The 25,713-nt window shown below is 41.6% G+C and overlaps 2 protein-coding genes across 3 annotated transcripts in view; both read left to right on the top strand.

The window, feature by feature from the left end:
- Positions 1 to 8,547, top strand: part of LOC147460857 (uncharacterized) — a 36,536-nt gene extending 27,989 nt beyond the window's left edge. For both annotated transcript variants that reach the window (XM_086508544.1, XM_086508545.1), the window contains exons 7-15: positions 5,895 to 5,948; positions 6,009 to 6,071; positions 6,179 to 6,241; positions 6,311 to 6,487; positions 6,581 to 6,736; positions 6,831 to 6,914; positions 7,014 to 7,075; positions 7,155 to 7,260; positions 8,292 to 8,547. In XM_086508544.1, the coding sequence (XP_086364670.1) occupies positions 5,895 to 5,948; positions 6,009 to 6,071; positions 6,179 to 6,241; positions 6,311 to 6,487; positions 6,581 to 6,736; positions 6,831 to 6,914; positions 7,014 to 7,075; positions 7,155 to 7,245 (750 nt within the window). In that variant the 3' untranslated portion in view covers positions 7,246 to 7,260; positions 8,292 to 8,547. The remainder of the gene's footprint in view (positions 1 to 5,894; positions 5,949 to 6,008; positions 6,072 to 6,178; positions 6,242 to 6,310; positions 6,488 to 6,580; positions 6,737 to 6,830; positions 6,915 to 7,013; positions 7,076 to 7,154; positions 7,261 to 8,291) is intronic.
- Positions 8,548 to 15,665: 7,118 nt separating this feature from the next.
- On the top strand, positions 15,666 to 22,726 carry MCM10 (minichromosome maintenance 10). Its single transcript, XM_086508547.1, has 13 exons — positions 15,666 to 15,822; positions 15,889 to 15,957; positions 16,061 to 16,265; positions 18,588 to 18,662; positions 19,772 to 20,009; positions 20,094 to 20,218; positions 20,712 to 20,745; positions 20,819 to 20,865; positions 20,948 to 21,082; positions 21,488 to 21,564; positions 21,641 to 21,779; positions 21,976 to 22,135; positions 22,215 to 22,726. The coding sequence occupies exons 1-13, from the start codon at positions 15,741 to 15,743 to the stop codon at positions 22,260 to 22,262; spliced, it is 1,434 nt and encodes a 477-aa protein (XP_086364673.1). The 5' UTR covers positions 15,666 to 15,740; the 3' UTR covers positions 22,263 to 22,726.
- Positions 22,727 to 25,713: the final 2,987 nt, after the last annotated feature.

The following is a 25,713-nucleotide window of genomic DNA, read 5'->3' on the forward strand; positions in this document are numbered from 1 at the left end:
GAAGAGTGGATATCATCAGATCAGGATAGCGCCAAGAGATGTCTACAAGACAGCTTTTCGGACGACTTTTGGGTTCATTGAGTTTTTGGTGATGCCTTTTGGCTTAACCAATGCTCCTGCGACATTTAACCGGATGATGGACAGGATTTTTCGAGAGTACAGGCTATTTGTTGGCACTTTCTTTGACGACATCATTGTTTTCTCCAAGAATGAGGCAGAACGCAGAGATCATCTGCTTCAAATCTTTCAGGCATTACGAGATCACTCGTTAGTGATTAATGCAAAGAAAAGTGATTTTTTCCTACGAGAGATACATTTTTTGGGACACATTGTGTCAGCAGCAGGAGTGCAAATGGACCCGGCCAAGATAGAGACTATCTGTGATTGGCCCGATTTGAGGAATGTCCATGAAGTTAGAAGCTTCTTGGGATTGTGTTCGTACTACAGGCGGTTCATATGAAAGTTTGCAGAGGTTGCTTCCCCTTTGCATACCTTGACACAGAAAGGAGTACCTTTTTCGTGGGGACCCACAGAGGTGACTGCCTTTCGGACATTGAAAGAGAAATTGACTACGGGACCTATTTTGACTTTGTCGGACTTGCAGAAGTCATTTGAAGTATATTGTGATGCTTGTGGTCGTAGTCTGGGTGCGGTCTTGATGCTAGAAGGCCATGTCATAGCTTACGAGAGCCGTTTGTTCTCTAGGCCGGAGATGACAGCACAGATCTATGAGAAAGAGCTTTTGGCGGTTATCCATGCTCTTACTCAGTGGCGGCATTACCTACTCGGAGCGGATTTTACTGTCTTTACGGACCATCAGAGTTTGCGCTACTTCTTGTCACAGAAGCAGCTTTCGGAAAAGCAGATGCGGTGGGCGAACATCTTGTCACAGTTCCACTTCCAGATTGTCCATGTGCAGGGACAAAAGAATGTGGTGGCAGATGCTTTGTCTCGGAAACCGTTGGTTTTGGCTATTTCCGCGATACATCATAGGAGCTTCGAGGATATGGTCGATCAGTATGCCACAGATACAGATTTTGCAGATATTTTCACACGGATACACGATGGGGAGACAGTAGCTGGATACTCCCTTCGGGAAGGCTACTTGATGAAAAAGACTATGTTGTGCGTTACACAGCTGTTGAGGGAAAAGGTTATGACTGAATGCCACTGTCCACCTTTTACGGGTCACCGCGGCATTGCTACCACCATGAAGGGGGTAGAGAGATACTACTTCTTTGGGCCGAGACTCAAAAAGAATGTGGAAGAGTTTGTGCGCAGTTGCTTGGTATGCCAGAAGGTCGAGTTTGACAGGCATAAGGCACAGGGATTGTTACAGCCTTTACCCATACCCACCCACCCACCCCTGGGAAAGTATTGCAATGGATTTCATTTTTGATCTCCCAAGAACACAGAATGATCACGATGATTTTCTGATTACATGGCATGTCTGAGACGATTGTCTCCGACAGAGACCCCAGATTTATGAGTTTGTTTTGGAAGGCAATTTGGGAGAACATTGGCACGCAGTGGCAGTTCTCGTCATCGTTCCACTTGCAGACTGAAGGGCAATTTGAGATTGCCAATTCAGTGATTTTAGATTTATTGAAGTCTTGTATCTTAGATCAAAAGACTCAATGGGAAAAGAACTTACCTTTGGTGGAATTTGCCTATAATAACACGATACACTCTTCGACGGGGAAGACGCCATGTGAGATTGTTGAAAGTGCTACGAAGGTTCCATCCTTCCTGAGTTTGAAGATTAGATATTTGAAGCGGATGAATATTCGCGAGATTTGGATACGGCTTTTGCCAAGGTTCGCGAGACTTTGCAGGAGTCTCAAGAACGACAGAAAAAGGCAACGGATCGCCATCGTTGCGACTTGAAACTGAAGGAGGATGATTGGGTGCTCTTACTTTTGAGAAGGCACGCCTAAGAAAGAAAAAGGGAAAGGAGAGGCTTTTTCCAAAGCTTAGTATGCGATACTACGGACCTTTCCAGATCACTGACAAGATAAATGATGTCTCCTTCCGATTGAAATTGCCAGATACTTGGAGGATTCATAATGCATTGCATGTGAGTCTCTTGAACCCTGTTAAGGGTGATGTGCCTGATGATGGGGAGCCTGATGAGCAACCCGAAGTGGAAGAAAACGAGGAGATCTTTGTTCCTGAACAGATTTTGGCACATAATGATACGAAGAAAGGTAAAGTCTGAAGGCGGTTCTTGGTTTAGTTCAAGAACTTTCCTGCATTTGATGCGAAGTGGATGGAGGAGGAGGACCTAGCAGATACTCCTCGGATTGTGAAACTTTACCTCGATGTTTTGGTTTAGCATAGTCTACTCCAAACGGAACCCAGAAACTCAGCTTGGCCGAAGATCTGGTGCAGTGGGATGCACAAGAGGGGAGTTACTCCGCTCCTTTGTCAATAGATGCCTCGATTTTGATACTAAAGTCACTGATGTCTCTTTGAGCTTCAGGGATACTGAGAGCTAACAGTATTCTGTTGGATGACTTTATGAAATGGAATTCCTGATAATGATACTGATTTGTTCTTGACTTCTTGTGAGTGCAGGAACTGATGCCGAAATGACTGCAGCATTTTGGTCTGATTGATCTCGAATAGACATGGTTGCAATATGGGTTAGTCAATCGGACATCGATGAGGTCCGGATTGGACCTAGATGTGATTGCTAGCTACATTGCCGATAAATCATGGTCTAAGATCCGAATGAATGTTGAATGTCATGTGATGTCCTGTGATGTCTGGTGATGTCCTGTGATGTGACTGTCGATTTTGTACATGTGCTAGATGTGTGTTCTTAGTACGTAGGTACTAACAGTCAGTGTCTGCTAAGATGGTTTATGGCTTTTGTCGGTTTTGCAGGCGTAATCGCGGTCGATTACAATGATTTCAAGAGGGGGGTATGTCACAAAGTGATGACGTGGCGGACAGCAAAAACCCTAATTTTTGCCAAAAACCCTAAAATTCCTGCAAGCCCTAATTTTTGCCAGAAACCCTAATTTTCGAAAATCGCGGAGGCTTTTAATTATTTATTTTTTTATATTTTTCGAAATGATGAGCGACTCGAATTTTGCTTTATAAAAAAAAAAAAAAAAAAAAGAGAAGACTCTAAGAGAGAGAGAGAATTGATGCTTTTTATTTTAAAAGTTTTTGGGGCTCTGCTTTTGGGCATCCCTTGTAATCTTTAAATTAGTGGTGAGGGCCTCACTTCTCAGAGCATCTGGACACAGAGTCTGAGAGTGAAACCCTAACCGCTCTCTTGTACTTTGATGATTGATTAATACAAAAAGAAATACCGAAAGGGGCGCCAGTCTTTGGGGCCAATATCTCTAGGCACGGAACTCCGCCGGGCCTATGCAAATCTATTGTGATCTGTGAATTGTTTTGAAGTGGTTATTTGGTGCTGTCGCGGTTGATTCTCGACTTGGAGTGTCCAAGTCTGTTACAGGAGTGCTCGTACGCCCGTAGATGATCAAGCCGATGTCGAAGATATCGTTTATTGTAGCAGTCACTGAGAGACCGCACGGACCACCACCGGATGGTGGTCCTTGCAGGAGGTAACTTCATCCTCTATGAAAAACACAAGCCATGTGGCTGCTGTCCCCCCAAAAACACAACTGGGAGGTGACTAAAAACACTGCTGTCCAGCGATTTTCAGCGTGCTCATACGCTCCCGGCATGGTCCTAAGCGGTGCAGAGGGTGTAGGGGAGGGTGGTGAATCACTGTCATTGTCCCAAATGGGCTGAAAACAGAGAAAACAGCAAGGGGTAATGGCTGAAATCTGATGAAGACGAAGAGGATACTCCCCGGCAATGCACAAGATGCAAAGCCAGGTAGGTGGTGGCAAGATCCGGGGTCCAAAAGCTGAGCGCTGCCCTCCTGCTGCAAAAACGCAGGTCAATTTGCAGCCCACTTTTGCTGCACTTTTTGGCACCAAATACCTTCTGTTTGCTGAAAAAACAAAGGCTTGATGGGTACCCTAGGTGCTCAGCAACTTGTAGAAGGTGTCAACGACACAAAGTGGCCAATAAAACCGTCGAAAATGGGTTGAAACCCCAAAAACGCAGATGAAGGTCAAAGACGCCAATGAATCTGGAGGGGTTTTCCACGACAAAGATGTCCAGAAATGGTAGCGCTAGCAGGGAAATCAGCAGATCTGATGTTTCTTGCAAAAAACGCAGGTTGAGGTGAGGTCCTCCGTGACAGAAATGGCTCCCGTTTGTGCGCTTGCCTGGCTGATGTAAAAACGCTGGCAGATCTGGCAAAAAGTTGGTTGATCCAGCCCTTGGGAGAAGAACATGATGCGATGTAACGCCTCAGAATAGGCAGAGCCTGAAGCTCTGATACCACGTGCCTTGGCTACTGATACCATGGGAGAGTGTGCGTGTGCGGAAGCGTGAGAGAGGAGAGAGAAATGAAATGCTATATTAACGTCTTCAAAAGGCCAAAATGACCTATGAGACCAAAAAGTTACAATTGGTGAATCTGATACCATGTCTGAGTACGGAAATTACAAAGTTACAAAGAACTAACACTAAGACGCTAAGGAGAAAGGAAATGGAGGGGGGGGGGGGGGGGGGGTTTGTGGGTTCAGATGAAATTTCTCATCGGTCACTGCCGGATCTCATCGACCTCCTCCATGGTCAGTACATTGGTTGGGCGTCTTGCATGTCGGAGCCAGAGACAGAGGTGCACTACACATGTCACTGCCCGGCACACTATGAGATACGCGGCCACTTCCACTGCCCCTTCAGAGAAGGGTTCGGACCTTTTTCTAGAGTCATGAGATACAAGGATCAGAGGTGTCTCGGATTGTTCCTGCTAGAGCTGCGCAAACTTAGGGAGAGCTTGCTGAGAACATCAGAGGAAAGACAGTCTTAGAGACGAATCACAGATTTCTTTACACCAGCCAGAGGAGAGCCAACGGAGCAGTCATTACAACAAATCTCGGAGCCTACTCATACTAGAGGTACACTGCTTGATCGAGCCACAGAACTAAGCAGATCCAGACGTCCACGACCTCGGGGGTTCTCCCACAGTAGACACAAACGCCAAAGGTGGTGAAGAGGGGGCGATCAGTACCCCCATGACTACCATGAGCAGAAGACCCTCAGTACAATCAGTATAATGTGTGATCTCTGTGAGATGAGAGATGTGGAAGTGGGTACCCCCTGGCCCCATAAGTAGGTGCCCAAGGGGAGATAGGGCAAGGCTTGATAAAAATCCCCCCGACCCAACAGAAAAATGATTAATGGAAATATATGTGGGTGCCCGGACAAAAGTGGGCGGCCGGATCAAGAGCAACCTAGACTATGGGTGGCCAGCCCGGAGACATACTAGCCGTACAAGTATGCCCTAGACTTGTGAAGCAGCAGAGTGGTGTAAGTCTAACAACCACCCACCCCTCCTCCAAGGAAACAGAAAAGCAAGCAGAGAACAAGCGTGCAAGCACAACACATGCATTCGTACCTGCAAAACCCCACACCAATCAACCAGACAATCTATCAGGCAAAAGCAGGCACTGCACATAAGGAAAAGAACGTCACACACCAAAGCATACATACAAGCAGCAAACTAGGCAACGAAAGAAAGTACCTTTGTAAGGCACAAACAGAGATAAATCGAAAACGCTGCAGGTGGCGAGTTCTTAGAAGAGGAAAGGTGGTCCCTCCCCCCCTCTCCTCCCTCTTAGAGCTGACTATATAAACTTGTGACTGGAAGAGTGCTTCAACAGAAGCTCCCCCACTATTATTATAGTAGGTTTGTATGAAGGGCCAATGCATTTCAAGCCGTGAAGTTTGTTAACTTTCCATCAAACGTTCTTCCTTTATAAGCTAATGAATTTCACTACTACACTCCTGTGCAGGTTCATGGTGGTTGGCTGCCTCCGTGGACTTCAATGAGGCTAGTTGAACTGCAGGTAAATCAACTCAAACCTCATGTCTGTGGAGGACATTTCTAACTCGAATGCTTGCTGCAGGCCATGGCAGTGGAGCATTGGAGCAAGTATGGCCAGCCTTTGGTTGACATGACAGTAGAAAGGGTCTGCGTTTTGGCATCTGTCACTTTACTGAGGAAACACTTGAGAATGTTCCGTTCTTTGGTAATTTAACTGCAGGATGCTTAATGTTGCTTGAACATTGCTTGCAGGCATCAGAAAAAATGACAGCTGCACAAAAGTGGACAAAGCCTCATCTTGAAAAATTGAAAACGGTAAATTCTTTGACGTTAGAGTGAATGATTTTCTTGTCGATTATTTTTGTGACAGATCTTGCTTAACAGCATGCAGAGAATAATTGGGCTCCTGCATTCAGGAGTAGTGTGGAGTCTGTGTCTACCACGGTTTCACCACATTTTGAAACAGCTAGGTCGAAGTTGCTGGAAGGTTACCAGGCCTCCAAGGATTTCGTCTCGCCACATTTGAATAAAGCTCAAGTTGCCATGGAGCCTCACATACAGGTCTGTCATCGTTTTGTGTTTATGATATTTTTACATGCCTCCTTTTCTGCTGGATTTTTTCCCTTCATATTCCACAAGCCTCTGTTTATGCAGGTTGCAAGAGAGGCGTGCAGACCGTATGTGGAAGAAGCTGCATCTTTATTAAGGCCATATTATGAGAAAGCTCAATCATTGACGAAGCCATATAGTGACAAGTTCACAAAGGGTTATAGAAGATTTTTGACGTCTGCTACAGCTTATCACAAGCAGGTTTCTGTTCTATTTAAAAGCATGAAGGTGGGTTTTCACATGCCAGAGTATTGTAATGGAATTCTTACATTCTAGAGGGGATCTTCTTTAACAGCTTCAAGAGTCAATGAAAGGAAAAATGGAAAAAGTTGATTTTTTAGCAGTGCTAGCAACAAGCAACGAATTTTTGGGGTTTTTGGTATGATTACTCAACATATTCAATTGATTTTGAAGGTTTTGATTGTTAGTGCTTCTAACTTTTATGGGAGTTTGAAGATAATTTGATGTGCAAATGCAGAGTGCAGCACTGTTGGTGCTTCCTCCATTATTTATCTTCATGTTCTTGTCATCAGCACTGGCGTAAGTAGAATAATCATGCTCATTGATCAAGAGGACCTGTTGGAATCTGAAGGGATTAAATTTTGCGTGATGAATGCAGACCTAGCAAGAAGCCGGTAAGATCTTCCAAGGGCCACCACGGTGGTCATTCACATAAAAGAGCAAAACGTGCTAAGCAGGCTGACAAATGAGCTTCTTGTGTTCAGGTAAAGTAATTGAAAAACTATTGTAAATTTCCTGGTTGAAAATGAAGTACCTGGTTGTAATTACATTAGACCTTGATTTTCACGGTCAAAATTTAGGATATAAAGGAAAATGTGGTTTTTACTAAGGCTAAACGAGAGTCAAGTGATGACAAAAATATATATGTGGAGCATATGGAAGTACCTCTTAAAGTAAAGACCACACCTTCAAAAACATAATGATTTTGTTTAGTCTCTAATACCTTTGGACTCCCACTTGACGGACATACGTTCACTACTGGAAAATGCAGGACCTTGAGAATCTTCTCTAAGGCGTGTTTTAACAAGAGAAGTGCTCTAGGGAAAAAATCCCCAACTTCAGGAGATTGAAATTGGGGGAAGGAAAGCTGCAAAATCTTCGTCCAATATTGGCTTGTTCCCTTGTGGTGCAGCACACAGGCTTTGCGCCCAGCTTGCACTATCCTCAATGCAAAAAGGAGGCAGCAGAGTATGAAGGATAGTGACCCGCCAATAAACAGACAGCGACGGGCAGGGTGAGAACCTGGGTACTAGCAAATGAGATTACTCCACATAAGCTAGTGCTCTCCACTTGACCAACCGGTTTTGTAGGTAAATTGGGGGGGGGGGGGGGGCGGGGTCATGATTTTTTAAAGGGGGTGTCCCGTTATTGGGGGCTTTATCCTGCCTTTGAGATGCATTGCAAGGGCTGGCATCATATAGTTCGATCAAAGCCACTATTGTCTAATGAAGCTTTTACGAAAGCTTCGCCAGTACAACTACATATCGGTCGCAGAGCTTTGTATCCATCAATTCGACAATTTAGGCAGTCTTATAAAATTAATATGCTGAATAATTATGCTCTCTTTCTTTCTTCAAATACAGAAGATGTTGTTAATGATTTACTCTTGAAGTTTGTCTTCACGGTTAATTGCAGTAGTAAGTTTTTGCTCAGAACTTGTTGCATGTCTAGCCCTTCTGCATTTGTTTTGTTGTGGTTAGATATGTTTGTTCTTGAAATGCAGCTCTATGTGCAGGTTCTTCAACCTCAGGGGAAGCTGATTATTATGCGCTTTGCTGCAAAAATACAGGGTTCATGGCTCCAGAGGCTTTGCCTGGCAGTCACAGCATCGACAGCTGATTTGTCTCTGATGTAAAAAAGTCAGTGTTCGTCTTATTTCGTCTAGACATGCGGACCCACAGTTGTTCAAGGAAGGTAGAAATGGCATAGCGTAGTCAAAGACACTACATAGTCCAACGGTCAGTTTTTACGTAACTTCTGAAAAGAATGGACGATTGATGGTTCGGGGGTTTTTTCCAACCAACTCGTGGAAGAGACTGTTGCTCCAAGCGTAGCTAGAAGTTTATGTCGCACATTGAATGCAAGTACACGGCAGGGTTGCTATGCGCAATGTAAAATAATGAAGAGAAGGATAATCCCTTTTCTGGCTAGTGTGTTTTTAGGTTCCTCTGGGATAAGTTGGGCAAGGGTGGTGATTGGAGGGTGTGAGGAGCTATTCTTCTTCTGTCAGTTGTTTGAGAGAACATGCAGATCGGAAGCAGGGAACTTTGCCCTCTCTCTCTCTCTCTCTCTCTCATGCTATAATTCCCTTTTTTTATTTTCTAGATTTCTTTATTATGGAGTATCAAGTTGAAAGGTTGGTGAACGTTTTGAATTGTTGCAAAGGACAGCTCTTTTGCTGGCTTGGGAAAGTTGTGTGTTCTAAGGTGGAGCTATTCAGCGACTTGTTGGGGAAGTTCATGTAATACTCAAGAAAAATCATTTTTTTAAACTTGATGTTAAAAGGTCAATTGCTAGCTCAAAGGGACTAAAATGTTCCAAGTTTTGACATTGAAATTTTAGGGCCATTGAAATTGGACTTGGATTTCTGTCTTTGAAAAGACAAATTTACTCCAAAATTGGGAGATGTCAGTACTTAAGTTAGTTTGTTTGGATAATCAAAGCATGCTTTGTTCGATTGTACTGAGTGCAACTCTTTCAAAGCATTGCTCTTCTGAAATCTTGAGAAAACAAATAAGTGATTAGGAAGCCTCAACATCAAACAACCATGAGCAAATTTCTCGAGACCCTCCTCTTGCACATTGCACAATGTCTTTTGCCTCGACCAGAGGCTATGCCAACCGCAACCCCCATAATACCAACTTGGTGGTCTGTTTTTTTTGTTGCCTCACATCTTCTTCTCAGCTTTGCTCATCTCTTTAGGTAGTTCTGTGTATTCAGCAACTTAGATTAATCGAAGTATCCACCTTGTTTGTTGCTTCTGATTGAGAGATCTACAGGCTCCCTTAGGTAGTCTCCTCCTCACCTACAGCTTCTGATAAGAAATTGGCAGCATAGTATGGCTTCCCATGTATCATGTATTTTGACCCCGAACTGTCATAAAAAAATCATCTGTTGGGCGAGTCTCTTCTTTTTAGCAACCTTGTTTATCAAAGAAAGAAGGTTGATTGACCCACACGTAAATGAACCTCTTATGTTTAAATGTGTAGTGGCACTAAACACCATTCCCACTCTTCTCTTTCTATAGTAAAATTGAGCTCCACTTGTAGTATAGTTCTACCATCACAAGAGCCGATGTAGCTCCAATTGCTATGTCTTAAGTATCTGCATCAACATCGAAAGTAACTTTTCAGGTATAGTGTCTAGTTAGACCATCATTGGCTTGCTAATGGCTACAAATTCAAGTTGATAAGAGTCTGAACAAACTTGATACCCTTTTATATAAGTGTATAGCCATCTTTATACAGTTTTTAGAGACCACATACTCTTACAATTGGTCTTTCCATACCGGAAGATATCTTTAATGATTTCAAATAAATCCTCCTCTGCATGTTGAAGGCATCTCCAAGATTGCAGTTTTTATCTTCAATTGAGTAGATAACTATATCTACAAAATTTCCATGGAATTTATGCAATAATTCAACAAATACCTCCATCGTGCCCCATTGAAGGGTGGTTGTTATGTTGCATAGACCAAATGGCATAAGTAGGGGATACCCATTTTGTAAATTCCATCTATGAAGAATCTTTTGAAGATGTGAGGGAAATTCATTGTAAGAAGTGAGAATTGAAAGGTTTCCACAATTGCAGTTTGCATGAGGCAAGAATGGAGGCAATTGGGAGATACAATGGGGGAGTGATCTAGCTTGGTGCACACATGTCTGCCTTCTGCTACCCTGCTTTTGGCGCCCTAGTGCTCTTCATCTACCCCTCTTTTTCGATTCAAAGTGTTCTTTCCTTCCCTCTGAATGAGGTCGGAAGCTTGGCATCTCTCTCTCTCTCTCTCTCTCTCTCTCTCTCTCTCTCTCTCTCTCTCTCTCTCTATCAAACCCAGCAATGAGGCGGGCATTCTCTCATAGGAATGGTAAGCTTGTGCGGCAAAGAGTTGCAGAAGCTCAAAAAAGGCAGCAGCAAGAGAAGGGGGGCAGGTTGAGAGTCAGAGGAGAGAAAGGTAGGCAGACTGGGGAGAGGGAATCGAAGAGGCGAGCCAAGCTGCTCAAGGAGGGGGGAGGCGATTGTGATGGCCATGCTCGTGCAGGGTTTTGGGAGGAGGGTATATTCCAATGTATTGATTTTTTTAAAAAGTAGAGCCAATAGTTTTTTAAAAAAAACTAGATACATGCAAGTATCTCATAGTAAGAAATGTAGTCTTTATTCTATTGTTTGGAGCGATCCTCAAATAATTAAACCATTGTATTCATCTAGGAAAATTGTACATTTGATGACCTGTTACCTCATCCAATAGCCTGCTGGTGATAGGTAGAAAAAAAGGATATTTGATTGGGTAGTGAAGTTTCTGAAGTCATTGCAAACAGTGTATTACTATTCTTCAGTATTGCCCCAATTAGAAACTACCACTCATACTATTATCCATTTCAATAAAACCTTGCATGAAGAAGGTTGTAATCTCTTCAGCTTTCTTTACATGGTTGGATTCACTTTGTACATATCAAATTTTATCATCTCTAGCATCATAGTTAAGTGACATCTAGTGCATATATACTTGTGGATCAACCAACTCTTCCAAGTTAAAGTATGCGTGTACAAAAAAAATCATGATTTTAATCTCTTACGTTGGATTCTTGTTAAGCTTCCCCTTTCCAAGTTTCTTCTTCAAACGGAGATTCCACACTTTTACTTTTTGTCTCTATGCAATAACCAATTTTTAGTAACATTCTTTTCTATTTGCCATTACCTTTGCTTCCTTCTCTATGTGAGTACTAGTACCATAATCTTTAGTATGAACTTCACTCCATCGTTGGATTGATTGTTACTCTACATTGTTGGAATATTTTTCTTCATTGAATTAACAAATTTTGTGTCAATTAAATCTTTTCATTAGCTCGTTGATTTTTTGTGATCCTTTAATGGGCTAATGAGCTAGCCTTCCCATCAAATTCATCAACATTGTTCCTTCATCGATCTTAGTGAAGTGATTTCAATATGGCTAATGTTGTTAGTATACATGTAATGTCCACTTGCTAGTTTTGCCCATCACCATGTATGTTGCACGATTTGTAAGGTCCCCATATAAGGAGAAGCCATTAGTACACAAATATTTGGTGAATTCAAGCTTACATGTTGATGAGATCTTTATCTTTTATCGTGAATGTTACAGAGCCACACCTTTAGATGTAGATGACTCAACAACGAGTGAGAGCTCAAGGTATATTACAAGGTGTGCCTTTTTATATTGTGAAATATCCTTTGCAATGTTCTTTGTAATGCTAAATATACAAAGAATGAAAAAAGATTATCAGACGTTGTTGGGTCGACCATGGCTTTGGCATGTTAAGATTTAAGTAAAATTGGACAAAGCATGCTTTAGTCATATGAAGAGGATAAAGGAAGGTTTAGATCCCGTACTAACAAGTCAATTATGTTTGTGAGGAGACCCGCTCTATTGTTATCGAGCCAGGGAATGTGATGGAATGTTTGGTGGATGAAGAAGAAGCCGAATTTTTAAAGGCAAATCATGATTTGATTTCAAATTCTACCAATATTGTATCAATTTGAAGAAGGATGTGGTGCCTACCAAGTAAGTTAGGTATTGTATGAATCTTTATTATGCCAAATAAGTAAAAGAGGAGCTGGATAAATTGTTGAAGGTGGAATTCATAGATCCAATTTAAAACACGGAGTGGATTTCCCTAATTGTTGTGGTCCTTAAAAAGAAAAAGAAGCTCCAATTATCGGAAGCTAAATGCGGCCATGATGCTAGATCTTTCGCTTTCATTTTTGGATTCCATCTTGGATGAAGTTGTAGGACAACATACGTACTCTTTTACGGATGGTTACAGTGGTTAGAATCAAATGCGAGTGACAATTGAATATTAACCAAAGACGATACTAATAACTGCTTGGGAAGTATTTGCTTGTACATTAATATGGTTCGGATTGCGGAATGCACCAAGCACTTTTCAAAAGGATATGCAACAAATATTTGGTCCATATTTGTTATATTTTATGTGGATTTTCTTTGATGATTTTTCTATTTTGGTAAAAAATCAAAGCACTTGCATCACCTCCAGCATTGTTTCGAAAAGTGTTGAGAAACCAGGTTAAGCATTAATTTGATGAAGTGTGTGTTTGTTGTGCCGAGTGAGATGTTATTGGGACACATCATTTCTAAAGAAGGAATTACGGTTGATCCCATCAAAACTGCGGCTATCATGTAAGCACCACCACACGATTCACGAAAAGTGACCTTAAGATTTCTCGGATAGGTGCGGTGGCATGGGTGGCACTTGTGATTTTTGGCACATATTGTGGTACCTTTAAATGTGTTAGCACTGCGGATAATTTTAAATGGACTTCGAAATGCGACTCTACTTATCACCGCCTAAAAATGATGCTGCCCAGACACTAGTTCTCTTACCTCCATATTGGAAAAAGATTTCCATGTCTTTGTTGATTCTTCTGACAATGTGATTGACAGTGTATTGATGCAGGAAACAATTAATGGATGGTTTCGACTGGTCTACTATACTAGTAGACGGCTTTTGCAGGTGAGGCAATGAGTTAGACTTTTGCTTTTTCAACAAGAATTAGACTAGTGTGGCAATGAGTGGATATGCTCATTTAAAAAGGAGTTGTTACCCCGTTATGCCAACCAACCATGGTCGAGGCACCATCGTGCCTATACACACCATTTTGAATTGATCTATTGAATCACCGCAAAAAAAGACTTGCATGTTTGTGAAAATGATGAGAAGTACCTTCCTCAATCTCTAAGAATCTTAGAAAAGCTATAACATGCTTTGAATACTCTATGAAAGATGCACACACAATCATGTGCTGATCCAAAGCTACTTCAATTGACTCCTTAAGCATAATGTCGTAGAAATTTGAAGCCTTAACACGTTACAAGATAGTAAAAAATCCTCAATAATATACCCCACAAAAGATTTGCATGCTTTCGATACAGGTCTCTCAACAAATGAAGAGTCTGGCAAAATTCTAACAAATCAAGAGTAGACATGAGCACACTAAAAGCTAATCGCAACAAACAATTTTCTAGTGCTTATCATTGAAGGGTCTCACTATCTTATCATTGAGTAGACATGAGCATACTAAAAGCTAATCGTAACACACAATTTTCTAGTGCTTATGATTGAAGGGTCTCGACGTCCTTGGATCCCATCATCATTAGTCACCTTGTTTTTTCCAAACATGTAGGGTGTGTTTTCATGAGATTTGGTACTTGCATGCTTTGTTATTTGCTTACAATACTCACAAACAATTCTAACACTCCAGATTCAAAATCTGCCAATTCAAAGCGTTGTTACTTCCAGCCCAAGTAGGATTCCGTGCAAGCGCATATAAGCACTTTTTTTAGATTCATTTTTTTTTCATGAGCATTAATTGTATGCTCCTATTTGTGGCATCATCATTGCTTACTTTGCTATCATGCAGATGTAGCTCTGCATCTTCCTCAATAGAAGGATCATCTTTGAAACGACATCTCTTCTTTTGTTTTCTAAAAAGGTGGATGTTGTTTTGTGAAATGAAGCATAGCCCACAATGTTCTTTGAGACATGGGAAAGTCTAAAAGGAAAAGCTGAACACACATGTCAAAATTTTAAACTTTAAGTACGAGAACGATTTGAGAACCAGACACAATACACAAAATCAATGCAATCTTTAAGTGACAAGGTTGTGGGGCACCGACACTATGAGGATTATGCACAATCAAAGACACTAAAAGCGTTTAGATTCTCGAGTGGAATGATTTCCCCAAGCCTTCAAGCTTTTGCCCTATGTAGACCTAAGGCTCAACCTTCAGAATGCATGATCAGAAACCTGAAGCTACACGATGATGTTTGTCAAGAAGGCACACCTTACAATAGCAAGCAAAAACCACAATACGTTTTTTTTCTCAAGCTAACATATATCAAATGTTTCTTTTCCATGAAGACATGTCACACCCTGCTATTTGTAAATAAGACAAGCAATAAATGTGTAATAATAAACTCATAATACAGATCATAAAGAACTTGCATTAACTTCTCAAAAAGAATTTTGTGAGGTAGATTCAAGAGAAGAAGAGGTAATCCGAGAGAATTTGCACCCTTAAAAACAACTCAGAAGTTTGTGGAATTCGTAAGGTTAATTTTGGAGTAGTAATAATTGTTCGTGAGAATCTGGATTCAAGGGCTGCATGCCCATCCCTTTTCAGGTCAGACATGCATTCTTTACACATCAAACGTATGAAACTCTGCATGCCTGTCAAAAAGCCTACATAGCACATTGGTTGGAAACACCCTTTCATGTGAGCTGGTGACTCGTTGTCACCAGCTTACTCACCGCCCAACCTTGGGCGGCATGGGCTTCTGGCTGCCCGCTCTATGGTCCAATGCCCGTCCACCAATGCTTGCTGGCTTCCACGTCTACGTGCCCAAGCTTGGGCAAGCGATGTTTAAGCAGCCTAAGGATGTGTTATTGCGAGGATTGGTTTTGGAAAATTTTAGCGGGTATACTCCCGTCACTATATGGCACGGCCATATGGCTTAGAGGGGATCTAGGGCCTAAATTTGGCGGGGCGAGGCAGCTTTAATTTCAACCGTCGGATCATGCAGTGAACTTGGGATGAATTGAGGGTGAATTGGGGGCGGGTAAACTAGGGTGTGATCATGTGCCATGCCAACATGGACAATGACACGCGTTAGCGTGGTGGTAAGGCATTCGTGTGTCAACCGAGAGGTCTCGAGTTCGACCCACACCGCGTGAGACGAGTGAACTAGGAGTGAACACATGGCACCATTTTTGCCCCAAGTTCACCCTTAGTTCATCCCGAGTTCACCAAAGATTGAACGGCTGGGATCAAAGCCGCTTCGCACCCTTCATTGACGGGTGTGTAAGATAGTGGCGAGGGTATACCTCCTTTGAGCTCTCACCAATATACTCCCAAGTAGACGCTTTTGAAAGCTTCCCGCGCTGCACATTCCTGTCTCTCGTGCGCGCAATGGCGAGCGATGACGAGCTGGAGCTGCTTCTGGCCTTTCAAAGTGTTCCAGAAACCCCGCCATCTTCGCCCTCTCGCTCTGGTAAGCTTCTTTCTGATTAATCGCTCGCTTCTTAGCAACCCTCCCGCTTACCGTACTTGCACGTAGATACCACGTCTCCGGATAGCAGGGCTACTACTCCACTAGCTGTTCGATCGGCTCTTGCTGAAGTTTTTGGTGAGGCACTTTCCAATGTATTCATTCTCCTCTGACAAGTGCCTAGCTTTTTTGCAATTGCCTGTTTGGTCACTAGAAAACGAAGCATACTTGGTGTTTGCAGGATATGCGTCAGACGATGATGATCACCATCAAAAAGCAAGCATGGAGGCTTTTCGGGAGGTGGTGAAGCTGCCTCCAAAAACTGCACCCCCATGCCCTCCCCAATATAGTTATCGCACAAGCGTTCCCAATTCTCACCCCCGTTTTCGCCCCCTTGATACGGCTAATCATATCGAAGTCGAGCTGCATTCAAGATTGAGAATCAGGTATTACTCTGTTATCATCCACAAACTTTAGAATAAACCGTGTTGTAGTGCACTTGGTTGTAGATGAAGCTGCTGAACTATCTCATTGCTCGAAGGCATACATTGAATGCATGTCAAGCTTGAAAATGTTCCTGCATATAAATAGCAGTAGTCTATGTTCGTTCTTAAGGAGGATTCTGCAAATAGATAGTCTTACGAATAAAGGTTATAGTTAAACCATTCTTATAAGGCATATATTGTTTAATGATCACAGAAATTCCTTAATCATAATAAACACAAATTGATACTACAGTAGTACATACCAGACAAATGCCTAACCTTGTGGAGGCAAAATTTAGAAGCATGGCAACTCAAGGAACAGAGTGCTCAAGGATTAAGCATCAGCGAAATAATCTGCCTTCCTCCTCAAGTGTTAATAGTTGAGATGGTCCACAATATTCTTTTATAACTGGATTGAAATTGCTCCTTAAACGGATATGCAAATCTTTTCACCCCACATTTTTGAGGTGTTTGAGACCACGACTTTGGTCTTTTGCAAGTCCACCCAAAGATCACTATCTGTGCTCAAGGTTTCTAAGGATTGCAACTGTGTTGGGTGAGTTTGATTATTGATATAAGTGCAATATAAACTTCATATAACAATATAGATGTCAACATGTCAGGTGCAGGAAAGGGTACAAAGATTCTAAGTCTGATCTAGTACTTCGCACAAACACAAGGTTACTTTACTTTCACTTGAAAGAATTGAACACAATGAAAGAGGCACAGAGAGAAAAGAGAGACGACACCGCATGTCGACCCTCAAGGACCCCCTTGCTGTATTGCCAAAGCAAGTACTTGCTTTAGATTACTTGCACAATGTTGATACAATGGCTAAATGTTGAAAGTTGATGTTGAATACTTCATGTGGATAAATTGCAAAACGTTGGTGTTTATCTGATGCAAAAATGCTAATGATGTTGGGGTGCTAGCGATGGAAACGCTAGTTGTTGAGGTGTTGTGGGGTTTGGATGCCCTTGCAGCTATTAGGTTTGATGTCCTATAAATTGAAGGCCAAGTGACTCTTTTGTAGGTTTTTTTGCCATTTGCCCTACCTCCTTTTTATAAATGTTGACTTAAGTGCCTGTTCATATGCCTTTATGTTTAACTGACTGTCCTCTGCAAGTGAGAGTATGCAACTATGACCCACTTGATCATGCACGTCCTTCCTTTAGGCTCACAGACGCAAGGCTAGATCCTAAGCTAACTAAGACTGATGTTGACCTACAATAGTAGCTTGCCCACGTGCCTTAAGTCCAATGCGCATGTGACACAACACCCTAGCTAATGTAGTTCCTGTCCCTCCTCCCTCGATATATCTGAAAACCTCATCTATGTAAAGCCCAAAAAGCATTAGGAGAAGCAAATATCCTTGCTTTACCCTAATGGTACATCTAACAAAATTGGATATACCCCAGTGGCTCGCACTTGAGACACCAATATCCTCCATCCCTCTCATCACTCATTGCATGTGACGTTGTAACAAAAGCTTTGCAGAGATCCACCAATCAATCATAGATCCCGTTTTCGTGTGTCCAACCCTCCTCAATTATTGCTCTCAAGGTAAAATGTGGCCCAAAGTTCTATATTCTTGGCTAAAGTCAGACCATTCGATCTAATGTCCTCAAACTTTGTTGAAATACATAAAGCTCTACTCTAAAGTAGAGCCATATATCTTGGCCAATAGATGAACAATCATGATGGTCCCGTAACTCTTGGGAGTAGTGGGTCTCCACTCTTAAGTAGTGGTATAATTGTATGATTTGATTGCACGCCAAAAGTCCTTAGTATAGAGCATATCAATCATTGTGGAGCTTAGTTGACACTTCTAGTAATAATATTGTAGAGGGACAAAGACACCCAAGTATCCCAGCCACAAGCAATGGAAATGCACGACTAAAGTAAAAATTCATACCTACGATTTTTGTGCTGTACGAAGATACGGTATGGAATCAACTTGTACGTATGTGCTTATGTGACTACGCTAAATGTTGGGTGTTGCTCGTAGCACAAGCAATAGCATCGAGGCTTAAGAATGGTAGACCTAAACTTAAGAATGGTGCCTCTTAACTTCTTACAAGCAATAGCAGACTTATTACATCGAGGCTGCCCCGTGTTGATAGTCAAATGTCTTTTCATAAGACTCAAGTGTAGACTTGATTCACTGCTATGATAGCACTGATTATCTTCACAGGTGATTGATGGATTTCATTTTCTTTAAGTCTATTGGTAGCTCACTATGATTTTCAAATAATTTCTTGGATTTTTCTTGCTATGCTGCAGAAACAGATTGGTTTCTCAAAGTTCCTTGAACAATCAGTTGTTGGATCTTCGTTTTGTGCCTCTGCAAGCTATCAAGTAATGTCCATCGCAACTGACACTTTTTGATTCGTTTATATATCGGAAATTACTCACAAATAGCATGAGTTTTGGCATGTAGAACAAGTTACAAGAGAGGACTGAGAAGTTATGACAATGCATCCATTTGTTATCCACGAGTGTGTGCATTTTGTCTGTAATCCTGTGGAATGAACTTATGAAATTGACATTGCTGTATTTTTGAGTTCAAAGGCTAATGAAACAGTGAGCAGTAGCTCATCAAAAGAAGTTCATTAGTTGTATAGGTCATCCATGTCAAGGTCCTACATCTTCATGTCATTACTAGGGTATCCCACATCATCATATCATCGCCAAGTAGCAACTCGAGTTTAACCTGTAGGTACTTTTGATGCCCATGAGTAATGCTAAACAGAAGTGGAAAGCCTACCTTAAAAATAAACTTGCTACAATCTTTTTGTCAATTATCTTTCAAAAATGCTTTGGGTACATTGTGATCCTGTGTATTTGAGGTACCTTTCCTGATTTTAAGGAAAGTGGACTACTGCTCATGGATCCCATTCATCGCCCTTAGTTTCCATACTGTCCTGCCAAATCAAGTAAGCCACAGCACTACTCAATCACCAAGGAGCAGACATCGAGAGGAGAGCAGTGTGTTGGAAACTCGTATTCAGTGGCTGCCAAAGTCATGTTTGTTCACATGGCTATGCAGATCCCAACAACAGTATAATGGACTTGCTGCAATTATCCCTTTTCTTTCTTAAAGAACCTTTCGATGTATCACAACACAACTATAGTCCTTCAACTCTGTTATAAGCATCCTTAGGCAAAATGGGAATACTGTCTTCACCAATGAAATGCAATTATCAAAATTGCCAGGGGAAAGATGCTTATGATTCATGTTTGTCCACCTCCATGTGGTGAGTGTCAAGTTACATATTTTTTACAGAAAAAAGAGCAAACATCTGGATGAAATCCATTGCACATCATGAAATTCAAATTAATTAGCTACTCAGTTATTGCTGCATGCATGCGAGGTAGTGCATGCAGCAAACAAATGAACATAAAGAGCCCATTACATGATACATTTTTTCACTGTGTTTTTGTTGGCCTTTTTTTTGGCTTTGCAGAATTGCCACAATGAGTGAGAACATCAGCGGGTCATGGGCAACCATAGGCGTCTTAGCTGGAAAAGGGACTCCCAAAGTGAGCTCAACTGGTCAAAGTTTTACCATATGGAAGATTGCTTCATTGGATTCTACGATGATCTCAGTATTCTTGTTTGGAGAGGCCTTCTCACATCATTACAAGGAGCCTGCAGGTTGCATTCTTGCCATATTCAATGCAAAAGTACGACGGGATGATAAGGTGGCCTTGAAGAGTAAATACATCTAGGCATTATTTCTGCTTCAAACCTTGCCTTTAATCAGTCTTCTGTTTGTCGTTTTCCAGAGAAAGGAATTAAGCCTTAACATATCTGCAAGTGATCAGCTTCTAAAGTTGGGGACATCTGTTGACTTCTCTGTCTGCAAGGGGAAAAGAAAAGATGGTGCTCCTTGCACTGCCGTAGTTAATCGGTATGGTTTTGACTTGAGATTTGTTTCTCATGCATGCTTATTGTAAGTAGTTTAACGACTTGATCGAGAAAAATTTGATGAAGAAAGGCCTCTTTCCACGAGGGGTGTATTTGTTGTGTTTGTTGCTGATCTGGGTGCGTTTGATGTGTTGAAAACCTTGCATGCTATTTTACCTGGATTGGCTTGAATTTATTGTGAATTGTAAAACTGAGCTGATTTTCATGCTCCATCTCTTGGCTTTCTAGTTCTAAATCTTAACAGTTACATTTTTAAGACAGCTGATTTCTTCTTGACAGGAGCTCGTCTTGTGATGTCTTTTATGATTATATCTCACTTTTGTTTGCTTCTTATATTCTAATTTTCCTCCTCAGAAGTTTTGAACCTTAGAAGTTCAATGATTATGTGTTTCTATCTTTTCATAATGTGAATGAAGCATTTTGATCATGCAAAGGTTTCTACAAATGACTGATATAAAACATCAATAATGTTTCAGGCAGCATGGTGACTATTGTCAATATCACAGTGGTGTAAGTATCCTAACACTGCTCTTCATGACACTGTCTAATGCACAAACATTTGACAAGGTGCCTTGTTTTTCAGGCAATGCGACAAAAATATAGATCACAACGAGCAGAGCTCAAGGGGGGGTGCGTTTGTTGAAGTTGGAAGCTTAATCCAAAGACCTTTGCAAATCCTTGATTTAGCTCATGCCTAGGTTTTTGTTACCAGGAACCTGTCAACTGGGCTGTCTTTTCTACAGAAAGGAAGGGTATCTCAGAATATGTGTTCTGAGGAAAATCTCTCAACTAAACGGGAAAAACCGGTCAGAATCATGTCTGTGAAAGGACTAAAAAATGTTCTAAGGTAGCTGCTGTACACTCTCGTGCCAAATTGTGACAAAATTGCACATCAAAATTGTCAGCTATAGAGATGGCATGCATAAAATTAGGAAAACCAATCCGTTGGAGGAAAGAAGACTGCTTTTTCAGAAATTTTAATGAGTGTTGATAAAAGAGAAAAGAGGACGAGCCTCACATTCAGCTCAAATCGTGCTCTAATTGTAGATGCATGTTGTTTCTGCACAACATCAGCGAGATGCTTGTTTGGGCTCTTGTTCTGCTATCACATTCAGGTTAATCATGCATTAATTGTAGATGCATGGCATTTCTGCACATCAGTGAGAGTCATAGAAATGTTTGTTTGAGCTCTTTGTTCTGCGCATTCTATGCTCTCACATCTGACAAACTGACTTTGACCTGCTATTCAAAGCAATGCAGATAAGGTGACTACCAAGTTTCAATCTCAGGGAATCAGATTTCTTGCATGTCTAGCTGATGAAAGCAAGGGTATGTGAAAACTATCCATCGATGACAAGCACAAGCGTCATTCCTTGAATATCTAAATCTACGATTTGTATTGCAGAGAATGTCAAACCCAGCTCAACTTCAAAAAGTCGAAGCACCAGCGAATCAAAATCAAACCATTTGACTAAGACGGAGCATGGACTTACAGATCTTAAAAGGAAGCAAGGCATCACTGATCCTGGACCTGTGCAAAAAAGGTAAAGTGATTATACTCATCTGCATTATTATTGAGCACTGACAAAAGGTTGTATAATGCCTAATAAATTTAGTCCCTGAATAAGCTGTTTATGAATAAATGTGGTATGGTAGCTTTTGAACAACTTTGTTTCTCTTATTTGGGAAGATCACACACAGACAAAACACATATGCCAAGTAATCATGTCATTTTTGCAGGAAGCAACTAGAAGAGCTTGGAAGATCGAAATCTGGGCAAAATGACAAGCTTTTGTCCTCCAAACCGCTTGAAAAGCGCAAATGCAAGGTTTTGTCTTCCCAGCCTAAGTTGATTGAGCTTGACCTCGAGGCACAAGACAATCATGATGATGATGCTATGGTAGGAATGCCAGTAAATGAGGTGCTGCCAACATCTTTGTGGAGATTTACTTATGTTCTTTTGCTTCCCATGGATGCAGGTGCAAGCAATGAAGCTTTTTGGTCAAGGGGGTCTGCTGCCACATTGATATTCAAAAGCCTCTACACATTCAGAATGTTGTAGGTTCCTTGTGTAGTCCTTGTTACATCCAACCAGGGCAACTTGGGATTTGTCATTGCTCTTTGCAGAGCAGACCTGCTTTTACCTGCCTCAAAGTCATGCATTTGCAGGTTTTTGCCCTTCCCTTAGATTTTTGTTTGGCAGAGAGGGTATGAGTGGAAAGCAGAAAAAGGGTGGTGCTTATTGGGCAGGGTGGCTCTGATTGATCTTGCTTGAGTTCGCATATTGAAGGTCTCACCTTACCTAAACAAGTTGCTTGAGAACCAACAATCAGAGTTCTCCTTATAATGGTCTTTATCCAGGAAGTAAGTTATTGAATGATCACTACAATAAGCATTTGTAGCATCGTCAACCCGTGTGTAAGAGATTTGGCCCTTATTGTTGATTTTTCCATCTAATCTGCAATTTATTTAACTGATCAAATGACTTTTCCATTGGTATTCACTTAATGGTTGTTAAAAACACGGGTAATTGTCTATCCCACCAGTTGGGGTTCGAATATATAGTGCAGACGCTTGCACTCCGTTGTGTGTTTCAAAGTGCAGACGCTTGCACTCCCTGTGTGTTTCAAAGTTCCTTCTCTCTGACAGTGCATTACCTTAGTTTCTCATTTCAATATCTCCACTTTCTCTGTTTAGAGGTCATAGCCAGTAGGTCTATAATCCATAAGGGCCCTCGCTTCTAGCCTCATTCTCTCTCTAAGAGCTATAGCTTGTAGATCTTAGTCCTCTTTAAAATGGCTTGTTGCAAATCTTTCATCTCCTCTTATCTCTATACCTCTCTCCATACTTGACCTCTCCATCTCCATCCTCAATCAACCAAATAAATCTCCACATTCTTTGCATTGCTCTTTGCAATCTCTTGCTAATCTTATCCATCTGAACAATGTAAGATTCGGGTGCACATGCCAATGCAAAATAGTACCGACAAGCCTCTTAAAGCTCCACCATTCTATTAGCATGGTGTGGTGATTGCAAGAGATTATACACCATGTTCTGTAGTTCTTGAAAGAGGCTGCAAGGTTGTAACTAGAGCATTATTTTTGCGACATCAAGTGTCATAAGTTGAAGAGGTTAGGAGGTTGATACAAAGGGCCAGCTGAGCTCTCAAAACAGCTTGGGGTGCACAAGAAGTAACCCAAGTCGTGCAAGAAACAATCAAACAGGTATTCAGACATTTACATTTGACTGTGATGAGCATTTGACTGTGAAGGGTCCTCCGATCGAGAAAAAGTTGGTCCATACATTTCTCCAAACACTTTAAAAGCGTTCCTAGAATTGTGGCACCTTTAATGTAGGGGTTCTTTCAATCACTCCCTAGATGTAAAAGGGCCTTCTAACTGAGATTGTGGGAATGTCATCTTCTTTAACAACTCTTGCTTTTGGGTCCAAGCTTGAGAATTGAACACGGTACTGGTTGTGTATGCATTGTAGGTGGTGTGTGGGTTTGCTTTACCATCATGAGAGGGCCCCTCAATCTAGAAGGCCCTCTAATTTAGAGGGTCTATGGAGAGCCCTCTAAGATGATCCAAGGTGAGAGCTTTCATACTAGGTGGCCACCTAGCATCTGTTGGGTGCCATGTGGTCGTTACACCAAGACAATCCCAATAAAATTTGCAATGATAGAGCAAAAGTAAGACATTTCCTTTCTAAACCTCAATTTCAATTCATTGAGTTTGGAAGGTGCGTAGTGTAACATATAGAGAGAATGATATGAAGCTAAGATTGAAGGACATTATGAGAATTTTGAGATGACATGGTAAACTTCTTACATGACAAAGCATCCATAGGGCACAATGGAGCGTTCTTTCCAATTATTATGTCAAGAATGTATAAATTGTGGTAGTCCAAAGTGTATTTATTTTGATGTGGTAGGATTCATGTGCACACATGCCCTAGGCAAATGGGAATTGTGTAAAGGTATTGAATGTGTAATCCAAAGATAGATAGTTCATATCACCTAGCAAGTATAGAGAGAGAGAGAGAGAGAGAGAGAGAGAGAGAGAGAGAGGTTAGTAGTACAAATTGGATTGGGCAAATAGTGTGCATTAAAGAAGGAAACAATAAGTTTGCCAAGCAATCATGAAATGCATAGCCATAAATTAGACAAGCATAAATTAATACGCCTTTGCAAGATATCCTTATTCCTTAAGGTTCGTGAGCTTTTATAATGTAAGCTTCTTAAGAGCCTTCTGTAACATTAACATGTGTTGATCCCATTCCCAAATCTTGGCTTTCGAGATCCTCCCATGAGTCTCCGAATTTTGCTGTAATCTAACCTAACCATTGGATTCAGCATAAGTAATCTCCTATCATTAGAGCCGTCGGTTGTGGGATTGACAATCTCGATTGTCCATCTACTGCCGTTTCCTTTGTAGAATGCTCCTCTGCAACCATGGGATGCACGCCATCTCAGCAAATGGAATCCATGCTTCCTTGGATGAACCGGTGAGCAGCACATCAGCACTCAGAATTTAATGAGGGAGTGACACATCAGCATCCAGAACGTTGTTTGCCCGCATGCAATCATTGAAGGCCAACTCAGCACTAGGAAACTGTGCAAGTATCAACTGTGCAGCTGCAGGGTACAACCCTCACGCTTGTTGTCAGACTCCAGCTATACTTGGCCTCTCCCCCAACGACCATGACGGTCGGGAATGGCCTTGTAGTGGCCATTTCTTAAAATAATGCGCTCCCATCATGGCTCCCGGCCTCCGTCGATCGCCATGAGGTCGCCCATTATTTTAGGGAATGGCCACTGCAGGGCCATTCCCTACACCTTCAACATTTCAAATCTCCTCCTTTTTTGAGCCTCCATGGGCAAGAGTATCATATTGAGAATGCTTTACCATATTATGGTAGTGATGTGTGTAAACAAACATTATATTACATAACCTTTAGACAAGATCTTTGAGATTGGGTTTGTCGGAATTTTGATTCACACTCATTTTGGTCTCCATTTTCACTATTGGAAGTATTGCGCAAGCTATCTTGTCCTTGTATGTAGGTTTTTTTACATTTTTGCAAATTTAGTGCAGTCATTGGCCATGGCTGATAACTAGTACGTTTTTTACTTACTATTTGGCGAGGACAAACTAGATGAGGATGATTACCCACTTTGGGCATACATGATGCAACATAGGCTTGTTGCAAAGGGCGTTTGGAACATTGTGCAGGATTATGATGTAAGACTAGGTTTTGCAGATGATGGTGCATGTTCTAGCTGTTTTTGTGTTGCTAGAGTTGTTTCGCCTACTACTGAGCAGGCACATTGGGATGCAAAGAATGCATAGGCTCATGCATTGATTATGATTTTCGTTAAGTGTCGTGTTACTCTACACATTCGCTCAGCATGAACACCAAAAGAGGCATGGGATAGTTTAGCTTTTTTGTATACGGGTATGAATTTGGCAAAAGTTG

The sequence above is a fragment of the Adiantum capillus-veneris genome, chromosome 3 (genome assembly GCF_014529385.1).
Source record: "Adiantum capillus-veneris isolate H3 chromosome 3, ASM1452938v2, whole genome shotgun sequence".
NCBI lineage: Eukaryota > Viridiplantae > Streptophyta > Polypodiopsida > Polypodiales > Pteridaceae > Adiantum > Adiantum capillus-veneris.

What these genes read in the sequence shown, in the direction of transcription:
- MCM10 (XM_086508547.1), top strand. Translation starts at nt 15,741, where the DNA reads ATGGCGAGCGATGACGAGCTGGAGCTGCTTCTGGCCTTTCAAAGTGTT. An exon ending in CATTCAAGATTGAGAATCAG is followed by an intron (nt 16,266 to 18,587) that starts GTATTACTCTGT and finishes GCTATGCTGCAG; the next exon opens with AAACAGATTGGTTTCTCAAA. An exon ending in AAGTACGACGGGATGATAAG is followed by an intron (nt 20,010 to 20,093) that starts GTGGCCTTGAAG and finishes GTCGTTTTCCAG; the next exon opens with AGAAAGGAATTAAGCCTTAA.